The following is a 22,314-nucleotide window of genomic DNA, read 5'->3' as shown; positions in this document are numbered from 1 at the left end:
TAGTTATAAACAATCATCAACGCATAAATAGCACTGCTGCCTCACAGCACCATAAACCCGGGTTCAATTCCAGCCTCGGGTGATTGTCGGTGTGGAGTTTCCACGTTCTGCCGCGTCTATTCCTGTTTCCACTGCGTGCTCCAGTTACCTCCCACATTCTAAAGATGTGCAGGTTAGCTGGATTGGTCATGCTATATTACCCCTTAGTGCCCACAACGTTAGGTGGGGTTACGAGGTTCTGGAGATAGGGCAGGGGCATGCGTCCAGTTGGAGTGCTCTTTCGGAGGGTTGGTGCAGACTCAATGGGCCGAATAGCCTCGTTTGGCACAGTAGGGATTATATGATGATGATTCCATGATGAAATACACATATCAACAAACACACGCACACACAAATGCACTTATCCAGACACAAACATTAAGACACTGACATGCATGTTGAACGTATAAAGACACATTAACACTTTTATTACTGGGCAGGGAAGTATAAACTTATATTGACACAGGTATTAATAGATAAACATAGACTTCAACACACAAACACACACTAAAACACTCATACATACAGATTGACAGAAGATAAACAAAGTTTGCATACAGACGCTGACACACAAATACACAGATCAAGACTAACTGACACAGGAACACACACAATGACACTTATAAAGACATCGGGACACACAAAAGACTAAAGCAAAACACGAATTTCGCATCTACACAGACACAAAAGATAAGGAACAAACACAAACATCAGGCAATGGCGGCACGGTGGCATAATGGTTAGCACTGATGCCTCACGCCACCATGGACCTGGGGTTCATCCCGATCCTGGGTCTCTGTCCCAGTGGAGTTTCCTCGTGACCTGTGGGTCTCACCCCCACAACCCAAAGATGTGCAGGGTAGGTGGATTGGCCATGCTAACTTGCCCCTTAATTGGAAGAAAAAAGTTAAGGAGATCGATTTCTGAGTGTCATGAACTCAACAATAGATATGCAATGGAAATATATTGAAGAATTAATTAGCAGCGGGAGAAAATGAAGCGAGAATATTAAAAACATATCCTGGATTAATAAACAATCTAATTATATTTATTTGCTCTATCCCCGTAGATACCACAGAGCGCATCTGGACTGAAGACAATGAGGATGATAACGGCAACATCTGGACAACTGCTTCCACATTCATCACCCTGTTCATCCTGAGCATTTCCTACAGCGCTGCAGTCACTCTGGCGAAGGTGAGAAGATTCAATCCACTCACACTTCAAACTGACAGAAGCCGTTTAAAAAATCTCTAAATGTTTTATTGATTCAAAACTGTAACATCAATGTCCCCAATCATAAACATCTGCTTCATCATTCTCTCTCTCTTTTACAGATCAAGTGATCGGTTGACGTTCGGACGCTGTAGATTTTCCTCAGCTGTTTATTATGGTCTGTGTGTGACACAAATACAATATTTCCTCTTGGTGACTCTAACAGTAAAATCCTCTCAGTTTATTATTCTGCATCTGTAACTGAGACAATCTTGGACAATATTTCTGTTTTCCGTTTAAAATGTACGAGATAATTTTGGCTGTAATGTAATTGTAGCTAGTAATTTCTCTCAATCTCATGTCTAAGTAAATAACTTATCTCGTACCTTATTTACAACAGTTGCCTTCCCTTTATGTTGAGCTCCCGTTCTCTCTTTCTTGTGTCTGTTACAGTTGTACATACATTTGGCAGCTCAGAGGGCATGTGTTCTGTTCTCACTGTGACCCTCAATCATTATGTTCCCTTTTGTTAACTTCAAAATTAACTTTTCTGTAATATTTTCTCTGAATTTTTAATAAATATTGAATGAAAAATGAAGAAATAAAGACTTTGCTGAACTCCTTTCTCTCAGGTCCATCGGCACCGCACCATTTTCCCGATTATACAGTTGTCTCCCCTTTCCCAGACAGATATTTCTCACCAGTCCTGCCTGGGATGTGTCTGAACTCAAGGCCCCTCAGTGAAAGAGCCACTGCGCCACCAAGCGGCCCATCTGGGTTATGCCGCCTTCACCTTTGCCTTATTTTGTTAAACTCCAGAGCCAGCTAAAGAATTCCACAGATTCACTACCCTCTGAGAGAAGAAATGTCTCCTCATCTCTGTCCTAAATTTGAGATCCCTTACTCTGAGATTATGCCCTTTGGTCCTAGACTCTCCCACCAGAGGAAACACGATGATTTTTCAGGTTGTGTAACTGGTTAAAGCTCTTTCCACAGTCAGTTCACTGGAACACACTCACTCAGGTGTGTGTGTGTCTCGGGGCTTTTCCAGTCACACTGATATTTGAAATCTCTTCCCACAGTCAGAACAGACAAGCACATTGACAGTTTGTGATATTTACATCCTAATGAATTGAGTGACTGTCAGATCTCGATGTTATATTTGGCTCGAGTTGCCAGGCTGCCAATCCTCCCGTTCTAATGCCTGAAAAAGGTTACAAAACTGATCACTCTAAGAATCGGATAGAAATTCACAATAGATCATTCTAGTTTCTATAGAACCTTCTTTCCTCTCTTGCTTTCCCCAAACATGTGGTCCAGTCAAAATAAAAGACCAAAATCAGCGAGTCCCAACAAAACTGTCACTGCCTGTGCGGAGTCTGCCCGTTCTCCCCGTGTCTGCGTGGGCTTCCTCCGGGTGCTCCGGTTTCCTCCCACAGTCCAAAGATGCGCAGGTTAGGTGGATTGGCCATGCTAAATTGCCCTTATGTTAGATGGGGTTGTTGGGTTATAGGGACAGGGTGGAGGTGTGGGCTTAAGTAGGGTGCGCTTTCCAAGAGCCGGTGCAGACTCGATGGGCCGAATGGCGTCTTGCTGCACTGTAAATTATATGATTGTACCTCTATGATTATTGGACAATCAGTGAGTCAGCCTGAGCCTGTGGCCGATCTCACCAATCGTAACCGTCACAATGCCCGGGTGATTGACGGCAGATCCGGACCAATACGAAGCGGAGGGGCGGGGCTGGAGGACCGACCGGGAGCAGCTCGTCCTCCAACCAATCGGAGTGAATGAGGGGCGGGCCCGTTGTGATTTAAGCATGCGCAGTGTGGGTAATGGCGATGCAGAAGAACGTTTTTTTCTGATCAGAAATTGGTGAGAGGCGTTTAACAATATGGAGGGAGCGAGAGATCGCGGGGGTGGGCAGAAATGTTGTGTAAAGCTGTTGAAATCGCAAACCTCGGAAAGGTTTACGGCACCATATTTGTACCGAGCGGAGCTGCAGCGCCTCATCTTCGGCTCGGGTTAACGGCCGCCATCTTTATTGGATGTGCATCAGGGCGCATGCGCATCTGTTGTCTTTGTCAGGGCGATGTTTCAACGAGTGGGAGGAGCTTGTTCTCCATTGGTCAGAAAGGAGATAACTTGTCCATCAAACTGGATTAGTCTTTGAGTCCCAATGTCTTATTGATGATACAAACTTTCAGAATTGGAGCCGGTGGGTGGCCGGGGAGCGATAGAAGCTGTGGAGTGAGCTGGGAGGCTTCATAAATACCCCGTGGAGGCTTCAACTCCCGAGGAAAATGTTAACGGTCCCGTCTTAAACAGCACCAAACAGAGTGAGAGCTGAGCGGTGACAGACCCGGAATACCGGCCGCCATCTTTACAGAGGACAATGTGCCGCAGGGAAGGGGCTGGTTTAGCACAGTGGGCTTAAGACAGCTGGCTTGTAATGAAGAACAAGACCAGCAGCGCGGGTTCATTTCCCGTTCCAGGCTCCCCGAACAGGCGCCGGAAAGTGGCGACTAGGGCCTTTTGACAGGAACTTCATTGAAGCCTCCTTGTGACAATAAGGGATTATTATTATTATTTTGCGCTGCATGTCTGCACCGGATGCCAACTCTTCCAGATTGACTGACTGGAATCGCCGGTATTTTATTTTAATCATTTGTGGGAGTCACTGGCTGGGCCAACATTTATTGCCCATCCCTAATGTTCCTTAAACCGAGTGGCTTGCTCGGCCATCTTGGAGGACATTTAAAGAATCAACCATATTGCTGTGGTTTGGAATCGTGTCGGCCAGACCAGGTAAGGATGGCAGATTTTCTTTTCTATTCATTCACGGGATGTGGGTGTCACTGGCTGGGCCAGCATTCACTGCCCATCACTAATTGCCTTGAACTGAGGGCATCTCGGAGAGCATTTTAAGGGTCAACCAGCTGACTGTGGATCTGGAATCACCTGTAGGCCAGACCAGGTAAGATAAGAAGATTTCCTTCACTGAAGGACATGAGTGAACCAGTTGGGTCTTTGCAACAATTGACAATGGTTTCATGGTCATCAGTAAACTTTCAATGAGGGCAGCACGGTGGTGCAGTGGTAGCCCTGCAGCCTCACGGCGCCGACGACCCAGGTTCGATCCCGGCTCTGGGTCACTGTCCGTGTGGAGTTGCCACATTCACGCTGTGTTTGCGTGGGTTTCGCCACCACAACCCAAAAGATGTGTAGGGTAGAGAGATTGGCCATGCTAAATTGCCCCTTAATTGGAAAGAATGAATTGGGTACATTAAATTTTTTTTTTTTAAAGTAAACTTTCAACGAATTCAAATTTTACCTTCTGCCTTGGTGAGATTCATGTCTGGGTGTCTGGAAAATCATTGGGACAGTACAAAATATTTTTGTGACACTGGAACGTGATTAGGACAGTAAAAATATTAATTTTGGGTCTCTGGAAAATCATTAGGGCAGTAAAAAATATTTTTGAACATTTCTCTTCAGCGGATATAAAAATATTGAAAATGGGATGAAGGTTGTTTGGCTGACAGTCAATCACTGTCCTTTTTAAAAATAAATTTGGAGTGCCCAATTCATTTCTTCCAAATAAGGGGCAATTTAGCCTGTCCAATCCACCTAATCTGCACATCTTTGGGTTGTGGGGGTGAAACCCACGCAAACAATGTGCAAACTCCACACGAACAGTGACCCAGAGCCGGGATCGAACCTGTGACCTCGGCGCGGTGACACAGAGTGCTAACCACTGTGCCACCGTGCTGCCCCAGTCAAACACTGTCCTGTAAGGTAATGAGTCCTTTTGCTTCCAATTGGCCGAGGAAGGCAGTGTGTCACAAGGATGGATGTGTTGACCGATTAATGGCTGGAGGATGAGGGCAGGTCATGTGATCGAACCTCCAGGAATACATTTAATCAAATTTGGCGAGGAGAGAATGTTGTGAATTTCTATCCTAAACTGACAGTGAGGTTTCTGTAAATTTACAGGATACTGGAAGAGGACGTTTAACAGAAGGGAAACGCAAACCAAACGTCACATTGCAATCTGAGAGTCACTCGGTTCATTAGAAGCTGAATTTCAGCAGCATCTGGGTGTGGAAGGTAAAAGGTTTGTCTGTTCTGTCTGTGAGGGACGATTTCAGGTCTCAGTGTGACTGGAAAAGCCCCGAGATTCACAAACCCTGGTTTGACCAAACCTGGAGAACTGTATTCAGTTCTGGGCAACAAACCTGAGGAAGGATAGAATGGCCTCGGAGGGAGTGTAGCACAGATTTACCTGAGTGATATCTGAACCCTCCGGGGTTAAAATACAAGGCGAGATTAGACAAAAATGCCAGAGTCAGCTGGCAGCACGGTGACGCAGTGAGCAGCACTGCTGCCTCACAGAGCCGAGGTCCCAGGTTCGATCCCGGCTCTGAGTCACTGTCCATGTGGAGTTTTCACATTCTCCCCGTGTTTGTGTGGGTTTCGCCCCCGCAACCCAAAGATAAAAGATGTGCAGGGTAGGTGGATTGACCACGCTAAATTGTCCCTTAATTGGAAATAATGAATTGGGTACACTAAATTTATTATAAAATATATATATTTTAAATTATGGGCAGAGAAGGGCATTCAGTCCATTGAGTCCATGCTAGCTCTCTAATCGGCACGGTGGTTAGCACTGTTGCTTCCCAGCGGCAGGGACCCGGGTTTGATTCCCGGCTTTGGTCACTGTCTCTGCGGAGTCTGCACGTTCTCCCCGTGTCTGCGTGGGTTTCCTCCAGGTGCTGCGGTTTCCTCCCACAAGTCCCGAAAGACGTGGGTGTTAGGTGAATTGGACATTCTGAATTCTCGCTCAGTGCACCCGAACAGGCGCCGGAGTGTGACGACCTGGGGATTTTCACAGTAATTTCATTGCAGTGTTAATGTAAGCCTACTTGTGACACTAATAAATATTATTATTATTATCTGGAGCAATCCAGTCAGAGTCATTCTCCTGCTCTGTCTCTGTATCCTCACAGCTTTATTTCTCTCAGGGATCTATCCAATTTAAAAAAAAATCATTTATTGTCTATTTTCAAACTCCATCATAGGCAGCAGGTTTACGGTCATTGCCACTGGTTGTGTAAAAACATTCTTCCTCATACCTCCTGGACCATTTACATGCATAGATACGGAGCAACGTAGAAAATAGGAGCAGGAGGAGACCATTCGGCCCTTCGAGCCTGCTCCACCATTCATTACGATCAGAGCTGATTAGGCTCAATAGCCTAATCCTGCTTTCCCCCCATATCCTTTGATCCCCTTCACCCTCAGTGCTGTATCTAACTACTTCTTGAAAACATGCAATGTTTTGGCCTTAATTAGTTCCTGTGCCGATGAATTCCATCGGCTCACCACTCTCTGGGTGAAGAAATTTCTCCTCTTCTCCGTCCTAAATGGTCTACCCAGTATCCTCAGATTGTGATCCCTATTTCTGGACACACGCACTATCGGGAACATCCTTCCTGAATCTACTCTGTCTCGCCCTGTTTTTTTTTCAACATTAATTTGGAGTGCCCAATTCTTTTTTTGCAATTAAGGGGCCTATTTAGAGTGGCCAATCTACCGACCCTGCACATCATTGGATTTGTGGGTTTTTTTTTTTTTAAATATGTTTTATTGAAATTTTTTTCCCAAATAACAATTTTTCCCCTCTTACAAAGAAAACGCAACAATAACAATACAGAAATTTTTAACAATACACAAGTAACAAAACCCCTTTATCTTTGACCTAAACTAAACTAAACCCCCCCCCCCCCTCCCCCTGGGTTACTGCTGCTGGTCATCTGTCTTCCCTCTAACGTTCCCCTAGGTAGTCGAGAAATGGCTGCCACCGCCTGGTGAACCCGTGAGCCGATCCTCTCAGGGCAAACTTTATCTGCTCCAGTTTAATGAACCCTGCCATATCATTTACCCAGGCCTCCAGTCCGGGGGGTTTCGCCTCCTTCCACATGAGTAGGATCCTGCGCCGGGCTACTAGGGACGCAAAGGCCACAACGTCGGCCTCTTTCGCCTCCTGCACTCCCGGCTCTTCCGCAACTCCAAATAAAGCTAACCCCCAGCCTGGTTTGACCCGGGCCTTCACCACCCGCGAAATCACTCCCGTCACTCCCTTCCAATACCCTTCCAGTGCCGGGCACGCCAAAAACATATGTGCGTGGTTTGCCGTGTTCCTGCCACACCTCCCACATTTGTCCTCCACTCCAAAGAACCTGCTCAATCTTGCTCCCGTTATGTGTGCTCTATGTAGCACCTTAAATTGAATCAGGCTAAGCCTGGCGCATGAGGAAGAGGAATTTACCCTGCTTAGGGCATCAGCCCACATACCCTCCTCTATCTCCTCCCCTAGTTCTTCTTCCCACTTTCCTTTAAGTTCGCCCACCGACTCCTCCCCCTCTTCCCTCATCTCTCGGCAAATCTCTGACACCTTGCCCTCTCCGACCCACACCCCTGAAAGCACCCTGTCCTGTATCCCCTGTGTCGGGAGCAACGGAAATTCCCTCACCTGTTGTCTAGTAAACGCCCTCACCTGCATATGTCTCAAGAAATTTCCCCGGGGCAACTTATACTTTTCCTCCAATGCTCCCAAGCTCGCAAAAGTCCCATCTATAAATAAATCTCCCACCCTCCTAATTCCCAACTGGTACCAGCTCTGAAATCCTCCATCCATTCTTCCTGGGGCGAACCTATGGTTGTTCCTGATTGGGGACCCCACCAGGGCTCCCCGCACCCCTCTCTGTCGCCTCCACTGTCCCCAGATATTCAATGTTGCCGCCACCACCGGGTTTGTGGTAAACTTTTTAGGTGAGATCGGTAGCGGCGCCGTCACCAGCGCCTCTAAACTCGTCCCTTTACAGGACTTCCTCTCCAGTCTTTTCCACGCCACTCCCTCACCCTCCATCATCCATTTACATATCATTGCCACATTGGCGGCCCAATAGTAATGGATTTGTGGGGTTGAGACCCACACAACTACAGGGAGAATGTGCAAACTCCACACAGACAGTGACCCGGAGCTGTGATCGAACCCGGGTCCTCGGCGACAGGAGGTAGCTGTGCTAGCCACTGTGCCACCCACTTTGTATAGGTTTCTATGAGATCCCCCTCATTCTTCTGAACTCCAGCGAATATGGGCAGCACGGTAGCAAAGTGGTTAGCACAATTGCTTCATAGCTCCAGGGTCCAAGGTTCGATTCCCAGCTTGGGTCACTGTCTGTGCAGAGCCTGCACGTTCTCCCCGTGTGTGCGTGGGTTTCCTCCGGGTGCTCCTGTTTCCTCCCACAGTCCAAAGATGTGCAAGTTAGGTGGACTGGCCATGCTAAATTGTGCTTGGTGTCCAAAATTTCCCTTAGTGTTGGGTGGGGTTACTGGTTTATGGGGATAGGGTGGAGGTGTGGGCTTGGGTGGGGTGTTCTTTCAAAGAGCCGGTGCAGACTCGATGGGCCGAATGGCCTCCTTCTACACTGTAAATTCTATGATATATGAATACAATCCTAACCAATTCAATCTAATCTGTACATCTTTGAACAGTGGGAGGAAACCGGAGCACCCGGAGGAAACCCACACAGACACGGGGAGAAAGTGCAAACTCCACACAGTCAGGGTGGGAATTGAACCCTGGTGTTTTATGGCAGCAGTGCTAAGCACTATGCCACCCCCTGTCTTGCAACCCTCAAACGAAAAATAATTCCTTATCCCCGTCTGAATTGGGTGACCCCCTTGTTCCAGATTCTCCCACAAGAGGAAACATCCTCTCCACATCCACCCTGTCAAGACCCCTCAGGATCTTATATAGTTCAATCCAGGTTTTACCCCAACCTTTAAATCTGTGTCCCGACTGCTTGTACGATCACTGAATGGAAACAGAGTTTCTTTGTCCACCCAATGGAAATCTGGTATAATCTTGTGTTCCTGAATCAAATCTCCCCTCAACCTCCTTTGCTGGAACCATTCTGGTAAATCTCCTCTGCACCTTCTTCAAGAACCTTCACATTCTTCCTGCAGAGTGGTGACCAGAGCTTTATAAAGATTCAGAGAATAGAATTAGAACCATAGAATTCCTGCAGTGCAGAAGGAGGGCATTCGGCCCATCAAGTGTGCACTGATTCACTGAAAGGGCACCCTGCCTAGGCCCACCCCCCTACCCTGTCCCTGTAACCCCATAGCCCCACCAAACCTGCACATCCCTGGACACTAAGGGGCAATTTATCAAGGCCAATCGATCTAACTTGCTCCCCTATCAGCCTCCCCAAACAGGCGCCGGAATGTGGAACTAGGGGCTTTGGGGCTGGTATAGCACAGTGGGCTAAGACAGCTGGCTTGTAATGCAGAACAAGACCAGCAGCGCGGGTTCAAGTCCCATACCGGCCTCCTCGAACAGGCGCCAGAATGTGGCGACTAGGAGCTTTTCACAGTAACTTCATTGAAGCCTACTTCCTGGAAGTGTGCACTGATTCACTGAAAGGGCACCCTGCCTAGGCCCACACCCCTACCCTGTCCCTGTAACCCCATAGCCCCACTGAACCTGCACATCCCGGACAATTTATCAAGGTCAATCCACCTAACTTGCTCTTCTTTGGAGTGTTGGAGGAAACCTGAGCACCGGGTGGAAACCCACGCAGGCACGGGGAAAAAGTGGTGTAACCTCCACACACAGTCACCAAGGCCAGAATTGAACCCCGGTCACGGCACTGTGAGGCAGCAGTGCTTACCACCATACCACCAGAAGCATAGTTTTGGTATCTATATTGCTGTTTATGAAGCTCAAGATCGAATTTGCTTTGCCAACTACTCTCTCGATATGTCTTGTGAGTATACAAAATCCGTCTTCACCTCTTTCTCTCTCCTCCCAAAGAGGCCAGTTGGGTTTTTACAACAAACGAGACGTTTTCATGGTCACTTTTTCCCAGTGCCGGCCCCACAAATGACCAGATTCATTCAGCTCAATTTCACAACCTGCCTTTGTGTTTTTGTGGGTTCTCTCACTCCCTATTTTCTGTTTTGAATCCGTTTCACAGGGTGTTCGAAGGGGACGCTTCAAAATCCGGAAACTCAAAGCAAGCATCACATCAGGATCTGAGAGAGTCCTCAATTTATCATATCCTGAATATCATCGTACTTTGACATGGAAGGAAAAAGCACCGTTCACAGTGAGGAGAAATCGTACGCGTGTTGTGTGTGTGGACGAGGATTCAGTCGATCATCAGGCCTCACAAGCCACAAATGCAGTCGCACTGAGGAGAAACCGTGGAAATGTGCGGACTGTGGGAGAGGATTCACTTACCCATCCAAGCTGGAAACTCATCGACGCAGTCACACTGGGGAGAGACCATTCACCTGCTCCAAGTGTGGGAAGGGATTCACTCAGGCATCCAACCTGATGAAACACAAGCGAGTTCACACTGGGGAGAGGCCGTTCACCTGCTCTCAGTGTGGGAAAGGATTCATTAATTCAACCAATCGGCTGACACACCAGAGAATTCACACTGGGGAGAGACCATTCACCTGCTCCGAGTGTGGGAAGGGATTCACTCATGTAGCCAACCTGCTGAGACACCAGCGAATTCACACTGGGGAGAGACCATTCACCTGCTCCAAGTGTGGGAAAGGATTCACTCAAACATCTGACCTGCAGGAGCACCAGCGAATTCACACTGGGGAGAGACCATTCCAATGTCCCGACTGCGGGAAGTGCTTTAAAAGTTCTGGGGAACTGATGCTCCATCAACGTGTTCACACTGACGAGAGACCGTTTAGATGCTCTCACTGTGGGACTGGGTTCAGGCGATCAACTCAGCTCACTGTACATCAGCGAATTCACACTGGGGAGAGGCTATTCACCTGTTCAGAGTGTGGGAAGGGATTCACTCAGTCATCCGTTCTGCTGAATCACCAGCGAATTCACACTGGAGAGAGACCGTTCACCTGTTCAGTGTGTGGGAAGGGATTCACTCAGTCATCCTCTCTACTGAGACACCAACGAGGCCACAAACCACAGTGAATGGGTTTTGCTGTTAACTCACATTCAGGACTGAACCATGTTCATTTGGGTCTCTTTCTGCTGATAACAAACTCCAGCCCACTTACAGGGGCTAATATTCTGGCTGAATGTCAAATAAATTAGATTTGTGTTAAATACACAGTGTGCTGAAACATTTTAATATCTCTGACAAAAGTTATTTCCTTTGAAGTTCTCTCGCTCTCCCCTGTCTCTTCCATCCTCACCTCCAACAAGAAGTGTGAGGAGCTTGTGGAGCTTCTTTGTGACTGACATTGAGTAAATCCGATCAGCTGCCTCTGCTGCTTCCCTCCCTTCCACGAGCCCACCGGACCAAACTGTCTCTAAATGTCATCCTTTCCCGAGCACTGAACCCACATCTTTCTCTAGTTTCTCTCCCATCTCCCGTTATTTTATCTGGTGTATTATGATTTGAATGAATACTCAACTTCTATATTCATGAAAGAAAATTAATCTGACTAGCTTGCTGCAGGGCAATGAATTTTGAATTTTGTATTAAAAACAAGTTTTCCAGTGGCACAGCTGACAAATAAAGTTCAACTGGACTTTACCAAAAAGCACAGACTGACCTCTGTTATTTGGGAGCTGAGAAGGGATAACGCATATCCAGGGTTCCGAATAGACACCGAGATCTGTTGTCCCCCTTCCACTCCCAATCCTCTGCGAATTATTTTAAATCTAAACCCTTTGGTTATTGATCTGTTCATGAAATAGATCCTTCTTATCCATTCTATTCGGGCACCTCATAATGTTAAACACCTCAGTTAATCTCTCCTCAGCGTTCTCTGTTCCACAGAAAACAACCTCGGCCTCTCCAATCTTTCCTCATTATTAAAATTCTCCATTTGTGTCAACATCCTGGTCAATCTCCTCTGCATCCTCTCTGGTATGAACACATCCTTCCTGTAATGTGGTGACCAGAACTGTACTCAGTAATGCAGCTGTGGTTTAACTAGTTATTTGGACAGTTCCAGTATAACCTCCCTGATCTTATAATAAAAACCGAAAATGCTGGAAATACTCAGCAACTCTGGCAGCATTTGTGGAGAGAGGGGTTTCAGGTCTTTCCTCCAATAGAAATTGCTGGGAATATTCCCTGCTCCAGTACTCTATGTCACCGTGAATAACAAAGTATCCTCTCTGCCTTTACAATCACTGTATCTACCTCAAGGGGCTGGTTTAGCACAGGGCTAAATCATTGGCTTTGAAAGCAGACCAAAGTAGGCCAGCAGCACGGTTCAATTCCCATACCAGCCTCCCCGAACAGGCGCCGGAATGTGGCGACTAGGGGCTTTTCACAGTAACTTCCTTTGAAGCCGACTTGTGACAATAAGCAATTTTCATTTTATTTCATTCTCCCGTCACCTTCAGGGATCTGTGGACATGAACTCTAATGCCCCTCTGTCCCTCTACACCTCACTATCAAACCATTCATACTGTTTCCCTTTGCCGTGTTTGTCCTCCCCAAATGTAATTATTACCCCGCGCTTCTCTGGATTGACCTCAGTTTACTACTTTTCTGGCCCGCTGATCAGTCTATTGATGTCTTCCTGCAGTCATTACAGCATTGGTTCAAACATGCACAAAAGCGCTGAATGCCAGAGGTGAGGTGAGAGTGTCTGCCCTTGACATCAAGGCAGCACTTGACCGAGTATGGCATCAAGGAGCCCTAGCTAATCTGGAGTCAATGGGAATCAGGATGAAAACTCTCTGCTGGTTGGAGTCGGACCTGGCACAAAGCAAGATGGTTGTGGTGGTTGGAGGCTAACCATTTCAGCTCCAGGACATCACTGGAGGAGTTCCTCAGGGTAGTGTCCTCGGCCCAACCATCTTCAGCTGCTTCATCAATGATCTGCCTTCATCATAAGGTCAGAAGTGGGGATGTTTGCGGAACACTGTACAATGTTCAGCACCATTCGCGACTCCTCAAATAATGAAGCAACCCTTGTCCAAATGCAGCAAGACCTGGACAATATCCAAGCTTGGGCTGATCAGTGGCAAGTTACATTCGTGCCACACAAGTGGCAGACAATGACCATCTCCTCCAGGGACATGTCCACTGTCCCTGGCTCCTTCACGTGCAAGAACTGTGTCCAGTTGCAACTTCTGTTAGACCGCTTGACAGCTCTGGAGCTGCGGATGGACTCACTTTGGAGCATCCGCGATGCTGAGGACGTCGTGGATAGCACGTTTAGCGAGTTGGTCACACCGCAGGTGAAAGGTACTCAGGGAGATAGAAAATGGGTGACCAAAACACAGAGCAAGAGTAGGAAGGCAGTGCATGTGTCCTCTGCGATCATCTCCCTGCAAAACAGATATACCGCTTTGGATACTGTTGAGGGAGATGGCTCACCAGGGGAAGGCAGCAGCAGCCAGGCTCATGGCACCATGTCTGGCTCTGCTGTGCAGCTGGGCAGGAAGAAGAATGGCAGGGCTATAGTGATAGGGGACTCAATTGTAAGGGGAATAGACAGGTGGTTCTGCGGACGCAATCGAGACTCCAGGATGGTATGTTGCCTCCCTGGTGCAAGGGTCAAGGATGTCTCGGAGCGGTTGCAGGACATTCTGGGGGGGGGGGGGTGAACAGCCAGCTGTCGTGGTGCACATAGGCACCAACGATATAGGTAAAAAATGGGACGAGGTCCTACAAGCTGAATTTAGGGAGTTAGGAGTTAAACTAAAAAGTAGGACCTCAAAGGTAGTAATCTCAGGATTGCTACCAGTGCCACGAGCTAGTCAGAGTAGGAATGTCAGGATAGATAGGATGAATGCGTGGCTCGAGAGATGGTGCAAGAGGGAGGGATTCAAATTCCTGGGACATTGGAACCAGTTCTGGGGAGGTGTGACCAGTACAAACCGGACGGTCTGCACCTGGGCAGGACTGGAACCGATGTCCTGGGGAGCTGTTGGGGAGAGTTTAAACTAATGTGGCAGGGGGATGGGAACCGATGCAGGAAGTTGGAAGGTAGTAAAACAGGGACAGAAACAAAAGGCAGTAAGGGGGAAAGTGTAAGGCAGAGAAGCCACAGTCAAAAATCAAAAAGGGCGACAGTACAAGGTACAGTGACTGAGGAGGGGAGGGGGGAGGGGGGGGGGTGCTCGGCTCAGTGAATAGGACCAGGAATACTAAAAGGAATAAAACGGGAAGTGAAAACATTAATGGTAAATGACGCCGCAGGTTGTTACATGAAGATATGGGTTGAACGACAAGGAAAATTAGGAGAAAGGTTAAAAAGAAATATAACTTAGGAGAGATTACTGATCGAGGTGTTAAGATTCAGAATAGAGGTAAAAAAGCCAACATAAGTGTACTTTACCTGAATGCTCATAGTATTCGGATTAAGGTAAATGAGTTGATGGCGTAAATCATCGTGAATGACTATGATTTAGTGGCCATTACTGAAACATGGTTAAAGGATGGTCACGACTGGGAGTTAAATATCTGAGGGTATCAAACTATTCGGAAGGACTGAGTGGATGGTAAGGAAGGTGGTGTAGCTCTGTTATTTAAGGATGACATCCGGGCAACAGTAAGGGATGACATCGGTGCTGTGGAGGATAAGGTTGAATCCATTTGGGTGGAAATCAGGAATAGTGAGGCGAAAAAGTCACTCATAGGAGTAGTCTATAGGCCACCAAATAGTAACATTATGGTGGGGCAGGCAATAAACAAAGAAATAACCGATACATGTAGAAATGGTACAGCAGTTTCATGGGGGATTTTAATCTACATGTCGATTGGTTTAACCAGGCCGGTCAAGGCAGCCTTGAGGAGGAGTTTATAGAATGTATCCGCGATAGTTTCCTAGAACAGTGTGTAATGGAACCTACAAGGGAACAAGCGGTCCTAGATCTGGTCCTGTGTAATGAGACAGGATTGATACAGGATCTCATAGTTAGGGATCCTCTCAGAAGGAGCGATCACAATATGGTGGAATTTAAAATACAGATGGAGGGTGAGAAGGTAAAATCAAGCACTAGTATTTTGTGCTTAAACAAAGGAGATTACAATGGGATGAGAGAAGAACTAGCTAAGGTAGACTGGGAGCAAAGACTTTATGGTGAAACAGTTGAGGACCAGTGGAGAACCTTCCAAGTGATTTTTCACAGTGCTCAGCAAAGGTTTATACCAACAAAAAGGAAGGACGGTAAAAAGAGGGAAAATCGACCTTGGATATCTAAGGAAATAAGGGAGAGTTTCAAATTGAAGGAAAAAACACACAAAGTAGCAAAAATCAGTGGGAGACTAGAGGACTGGGAAATCTTTAGGGGGCAACAGAAAGCTACTAAAAAACTATCAAGAAGAGTAAAATAGATTATGAGAGTAAACTTGCTCAGAATATAAAAACAGATAGTAAAAGTTTCTACAAATATATAAAACAAAAAAGAGCGGCTAAGGTAAATATTGGTCCTTTAGAGGGTGAGAAGGGAGATTTAATAATGGGAGATGAGGAACAGGTTTTTTGGGTCGGTCTTCACAGTGGAAGACACAAATAACATGCCAGTGACTGATGGAAATGAGGCTATGACAGGTGAGGACCTTGAGAGGATTGTCATCACCAAGGAGGTAGTGATGGGCAAGCTAATGGGGCTAAAGGTAGACAAGTCTCCGGGACCTGATGGAATGCATCCCAGAGTGCTAAAAGAGATGGCTAGGGAAATTGCAAATGCACTAGTGATAATTTACCAAAATTCACTAGACTCTGGGGTGGTCCCGGCGGATTGGAAATTAGCAAACGTGACACCACTGTTTAAAAAATGAGGTAGGCAGAAAGTGGGTAATTATAGGCCAGTGAGCTTAACTTCGGTAGTAGGGAAGATGCTGGAATCTATCATCAAGGAAGAAATAGCGAGGCATCTGGATGGAAATTGTCCCATTGGGCAAACGCAGCATGGGTTCATAAAGGGCAGGTCGTGCCTAACTAATTGAGTGGAATTTTTTGAGCACATTAACAGTGCGGTAGATAACGGGGAGCCAATGGATGTGGTACATCTGGATTTCCAGAAAGCCTTTGACAAGGTGCCACACAAAAGATTACTGCATAAGATAAAGATGCATAGCATTAAGGGGAAAGTAGTAGCATGGATAGAGGATTGGTTAATTAATAGAAAGCAAAGAGTGGGGATTAATGGGTGTTTCTCATAGAATTTACAGTGCAGAAGGAGGCCATTCGGCCCATCGGGTCTGCACCGGCTCTTTGAAAGAGCATCCTACCCAAGCCCACACCTCCACCCTATCCCCATAACCCGACCCAACACTAAGGGCAATTTTAGACACTAAGGGCAATTTAGCATGGCCAATCCACCTAACCTGCACATCTTTGGACTGTGGGAGGAAACCGGAGCAGCCGGAGGAAACCCACGCACACACGGGGAGAACGTGCAGACTCCGCACAGACAGTGACCCAAGTCGGGAATCGAACCTGGGACCCTGGAGCTGTGAAGCAATTGTGCTATTCACAATGCTACCGTGCTGCCCAAGTGTTTCTCTGGTTGGCCATCAGTGTTTCTCTGGTTGGCAATCAGTAGCTAGTGGTGTCCCTCAGGGATCAGTGTTGGGCCCACAACTGTTCACAATTTACATAGATGATTTGGAGTTGGGGACCAAGGGCAATGTGTCCAAGTTTGCAGACGACACTAAGATAAGTCTTAAAGCAAAAAGTGCATAGGATACTGGAAGTCTGCAGAGGAATTTGGATAGGCTAAGTAAATGGGCTAGGGTCTGGCAGATGGAATACAATGTTGACAAATGTGAGGTTATCCATTTTGGTAGGAATAACAGCAAAAGGGATTATTATTTAAATGATAAAATATTAAAACATGCTGCTGTGCAGAGAGACCTGGGTGTGCTCGTGCATGAGTCGCAAAAAGTTGGTTTACAGGTGCAACAGGTGATTAAGAAGGCAAATGGAATTTTGTCCTTCATTGCTAGAGGGATGGAGTTTAAGACTAGGGAGGTTATGCTGCAATTGTATAAGGTGTTAGTGAGGCCACACCTGGAGTATTGTGTTCCGTTTTGGTCTCCTTACTTGAGAAAGGACGTACTGGCACTGGAGGGTGTGCAGAGGAGATTCACTAGGTTAATCCCAGAGCTGAAGGGGTTGGATTACGAGGAGAGGTTGAGTAGACTGGCACTGTACTCGTTGGAATTTAGAAGGATGAGGGGGGGATCTTATAGAAACATATAAGATTATGAAGGGAATAGATAGGATAGATGCGGGCAGGTTGTTTCCACTGGTGGGTGAAAGCAGAACTAGAGGGCATAGCCTCAAAATAAGGGGAAGTAGATTTAGGACTGAGTTTAGGAGGAACTTCTTCACCCAAAGGGTTGTGAATCTATGGAATTCCTTGCCCAGTGAAGCAGTAGAGGCTCCTTCATTTAAAAAAATTTTAAGATAAAGATAGATAGTTTTTTGAAGAATTAAGGGTTATGGTGTTTGGGCCGGAAAGTGGAGCTGAGTCCACAAAAGATCAGCCATGATCTCATTGAATGGTGGAACAGGCTCGAGGGGCCAGATGGCCTACTCCTGCTCCTAGTTCTTATGTTCTTAAGAGAGGATCTAACGATCGCCCCTTGACATTTGTTGTAATCTGCCTGCTTACCATTGGCTGGGGACTAATGACAATCCCACAATCCTGTGGGAGTATGAGCTTCCCCAATGAGGGGGGCAGAGAAACCATTAATAAACTCCAAGGAAAAAAAGCTGGCCAGTTTGGAACCAGCAGGAAGCAGTGTGCAGCAAGGGAAGTTGCTGCTGCTGTTATATATATATATATATGTTATTGTAAATAAATGTTATTACATTGTATCCTTAAAACTCGTGCTGGATTCTTTGTGGCCCTCACAAAACATTAAATTACATTACCATCGCTGAATCCCCCACAATCAACATCCTGGGGGGTACCATTGATCAAAATCTGAACTGGACGAGCCACAATAATACTGCGGCTACCAGGGCAGGTCAAAGACTAGGAATCCTGCAAAGGGTAACTCATGTCTTCCCCCCACCCCCGCCCCGCCCCCACCCCAAAGCCTGCCCCCCCCGCCCCGCCCCCACCCCAAAGCCTGTCCACCATCTGCAATGCACAAGTCAGGTGTGTAATGGAATACTCTCCACTTGCCTGGATGAGTTCAGCTCCAACAACATCAAGAAGCTCAACAGCATCCAGGACAAAGCAGCCCGCTTGATTGCTCCTCCTCCACAAACATTCAAACCATCCATCTCCGATGAACAGTGACAGCCGTGTGCACCATATACAAGATGCACTGCAGTAACTCACCAATGTTCCTTAGTCAGCACCTTCCAAACCCATGACCACTACCATCTAGAAGGCCAAGAGCAGATCACTAGGAACCCCACCACCTGGAGGCTCCCCTCCAAGTCACTCACCACCCTGACTGGGAAATATATCACCGTTCCTTCGCTGTCGCTGGGAGAAAATCCTGGAACTCTCTCCCTAACAGCACAGTGGGTGTACTGACACCTGAAGGACTGCAGCGGTTCAAGAAAGAACCTCCCCACCACGTTCTGAAGGGCATCTAGGGATGGGCAATAAATGCTGGCCTAACCAGTGAAGCCCACGTCCCATAAATTAATAATAAATGTCTGCAGCTTTCTTTCTCACTGTCAAAAACAGGACCACAAATGACATAATCCTGTCCTCATGTTAAAGTCTAAAGCATTGATACATAACTCAAGAAGCACGGAATCATGTCCTGAGAAATCTAGAATCCCACTGGAAATACCCCACCAATCACAAACATACCTCTCGACCACTGCCTTGCTCGCTGCTCCAGCTGATGTCACTTCCTGCACTTGTGATTGTTCTGGACATGAGAAGTATCCTGGTTTACTCAAGTGGAGCAGGACTGGAATCCCCGGCCAGGTCTTTAGTTATTTGATTAGTTGACTTAAGCAAAATAAACTTAAGATTAAAATAAATAAAGATTCATCAGCTTCTCACCAATCAGTTTCTTCCATTGAGCTGAAGTTACCTTTTATCTGGAATTAACTGAAATGTTTTTGATAATTGTTTTTTTACATAAATTTAGCATATCCAATTCTTTTTTTTTCAATTAAGGGGTAATTTAGCGTGGCCAATTCACCTACCCTGCACATCTTTGGGTTGTGGGGGTAAAACACACGCAGACACGGGGAGAATGTGCAAACTCCACACGGACAGTGACACGGGGCCGAAACCAGGTCCGCAGCACTGTGAGGCAGCAGTGCTAACCAGTGTGCCACCGTGCTACGCATTTTTGTTGACTGTTAATATCTAAACCTCTCAAGGCGGCATGTAGCGCAGTGGATAGCACTGGGATTGTGGCGCTGAGGACCCGGGTTTGAATCCCGACCCTGGGTCACTGACTGTGTAGAGTTTGCACATTCTCCCCATGTCTGCATGGGGTCACCCCCACAACCCAAAGATGTGCAGGTTAGGTGGATTGGCCTTGCTAAATTGCCCCTTAATTGGAAAAAAAAAATTGGATACTCTCAATTTAAAAAAAAAATATCTAAACCTCTCAAATGATTAATTGACTGAAAAATGCAGACGTCTTCGCTCTTACAATGCCAACTTCATCTGTATCCCCTAGATTTGATTAACGGACCACGTACCGTAATTCTATGAACGATGATCAGATTGATTTCAGTTTTGTGATAATTAATGAATCATCTCACTTTATAATTGACCAGTCCACTGATATCTTCCTGCAGTCCATGGTTTTCTCCCGCAATGTCAACCATGCGCAGAATTGTTGTATCATCTGCAAATTTCATAATCATTCATATGTACCAGAGAACTGTGGAACCCCACTGGAAACAGTCATCCAGACATCATTCAGTCCTGGATGTGATTCACAGCAGGAATAACAGCAGAATCCATCCCCTGCTGTCGCCTGTGAACTTGCTGATGTCTCAGCAGGTTGTTTGACTGAGCGAATCCCCTCCCACACACACAGCAGGTGTACGGCCTCTCCCCATTGTGAACCATGTGTCAGCAGATTCCATTTACTTTTAAATCCCTTCTCGCAATCAGAGCATTTGAAAGGTCTCTGATCAGTGTGAATACGTTGGTGTGTTGTAAGGTGGGATGACTGAGTGAATTTCTTGTTACACGAGTGGCAAGTGTATAGTCTCTCCCCAGTGTGAACCTGCTGGTGTATCAGAAGGTCGGAAGAATCAATGAATTCCTGCCCACACACAGGGCAGATGAACAGTCTCTCCCCAGTGTGAATTCGATGGTGGCTCAGAAGGTGAGGTAATCGGGTGAATTCATTCCCGAACTTGGAGCAGGTGAATGGCCTGTCCCCAGTTTGAGTGTGCTGGTGTTACAGAAGATCCTTTTTGCTTTTAAATGTTTTCTCACAATCAGAACAATTAATTGGTCTCTGATCAGTGTGAACAAATTGGTGAGTCAGAAGGTGGGAGGGACAAGTGAATCTCTTCCCACACTTGGAGCAGGTGAATGGCCTCTCCCCAGTGTGAGTGCCTTGATGTATCAGTAAATCCTTTCTGCTTTTATAGTTCTTCTCACATTTAAAAGGTCTCTGATCAGTATGAACAAGTTGGTGTGTCAGGAGGTGCGATGACTGAGTGAATCCCTTCCCACACGCAGAGCAGGTGAACGGCCTCTCCACATTGGCTGAAACTCTGCATCATGTCTCAAACTCCAGGAGAAAAATGGACCTTTCTGTTTGTGGCTTTAAACAGATGAAACCCTGTGGGTGTGGAGCAAACATTTCAACATTTGTTGTTGAAATATGGCAGCAGGATGAAACAATCCACCAACAATTTAGGGCTTGATTTAAAGGAATAACTAGGCAGACAGGGAATGTCACCCTGAGGTCAAGGAGTCTCTGGTTTCAGTTGGCGAATGGACAGAAGGATTAGGACAGGTTAGGGAGAAGGTTAATACTGTCATCATTCAGAACAACACAGACTTTCAAGCAACAACTGAGGAACTTTATTGTCCAATTTAATATTCACATAATATATTTGTAGATCAGAGACAGAAGAACAGGAATTTGCAATTAGTTTGGAGATAACTCTGATATTTTCCATTCTTAAACATTTTGTCTTGAAAGATACCAAATGGGATGAAGCCAAATCTTGAAAAGGCAAAGTCTTTAGTTTAAATCATCACCGTGCTGTCAGTGGAAAGGGTTAACTTCTCTGCTCTCAAAGGTGTTGGAGCAAACATGCTCAAATGCGCACAACTGTGTTGACTTTACGTAACTTTATTTTCAGATATGAAATGAATCAAACACCATTTTAAACTTTGTATTCTCAATTCATTTGTCAACTTTTTCAGAGTTGCCCAAATTTGTTTTTTCCCCTCTTTCTTCAGGCACTTTTCCAAGTGACTCAAATAAAACAAAAGAAAAATAAAAGTAAAACGATCAGCTTTCACAGGTAACCAAAGCTTCAACGTTCTTAGACCAAAAAGACTTAAAGAGGTGGAGCTTCCAAAAGATTGTGAAATCCAATGCACAACATTAAGGCTGAAGATTAACTTCAGTGAATCCAACTTTTCACTACCTTTTACAATTGTACAAGTAAATTGCAATTCATACTTAAAGATTTACTTTCACTCAGTAATTAGAACTTCACTTTTCTCAGCACAGACTCTTTAGATTAAACACCAATTGTTCACTTTGGGCGGCACGGTAGCACAGTGGGCAGGTTGCACTGTTGCTTCACAGCGCCAGGGTCCCAGGTTTGATTCCCGGCTTGGGTGACTGAATGCGCAGAGTCAGCACGTTCTATTCATGTCTGCGTGGGTTTCCTCCCACAAGTCCCGAAAGAGGTGCTGTTGGGTAATTTGGACATTCTCAATTCTCCCTCTGTGTACCCAAACAGGTGCTGGAATGTGGCGATAAGAGGCTTTCACAGTAACTTCATTGCAGTGTTAATATAAGCCTACTTGTGACAATGCAGATTATTATTATTATCAGCTGGTGTGTGGAGAAGATCATGTTCCTGTCGATCTGTCAGCACAGAAACTGCACT

At 46.2% G+C, this 22,314-nt stretch overlaps 1 protein-coding gene and 1 gene segment (V, D, J or C); both read left to right on the top strand.

Annotated features, from left to right (window-relative positions):
- The window catches only part of LOC140418442 (Ig heavy chain C region-like), a 62,294-nt gene extending 60,515 nt beyond the window's left edge, over nucleotides 1-1,779 (top strand). The window contains 2 exon segments of the C gene segment in view: nucleotides 1,109-1,236; nucleotides 1,377-1,779. Coding sequence covers nucleotides 1,109-1,236; nucleotides 1,377-1,385 — 137 coding nt within the window.
- A 1,356-nt stretch (nucleotides 1,780-3,135) lies between these two features.
- The window catches only part of LOC140418439 (uncharacterized), a 34,914-nt gene continuing 15,735 nt past the window's right edge, over nucleotides 3,136-22,314 (top strand). Inside the window, exons 1-3 of the mRNA XM_072501915.1 lie at nucleotides 3,136-4,062; nucleotides 5,251-5,364; nucleotides 10,302-11,267. Coding sequence (XP_072358016.1) covers nucleotides 10,409-11,267 — 859 coding nt within the window. The 5' untranslated portion in view covers nucleotides 3,136-4,062; nucleotides 5,251-5,364; nucleotides 10,302-10,408. The remainder of the gene's footprint in view (nucleotides 4,063-5,250; nucleotides 5,365-10,301; nucleotides 11,268-22,314) is intronic.

This window comes from Scyliorhinus torazame, chromosome 5, assembly GCF_047496885.1.
Source record: "Scyliorhinus torazame isolate Kashiwa2021f chromosome 5, sScyTor2.1, whole genome shotgun sequence".
Lineage (NCBI taxonomy): Eukaryota > Metazoa > Chordata > Chondrichthyes > Carcharhiniformes > Scyliorhinidae > Scyliorhinus > Scyliorhinus torazame.
The sequence above is the reverse complement of the archived record's forward strand: the minus strand, read 5'-3'. Positions and strand labels throughout refer to the sequence as shown.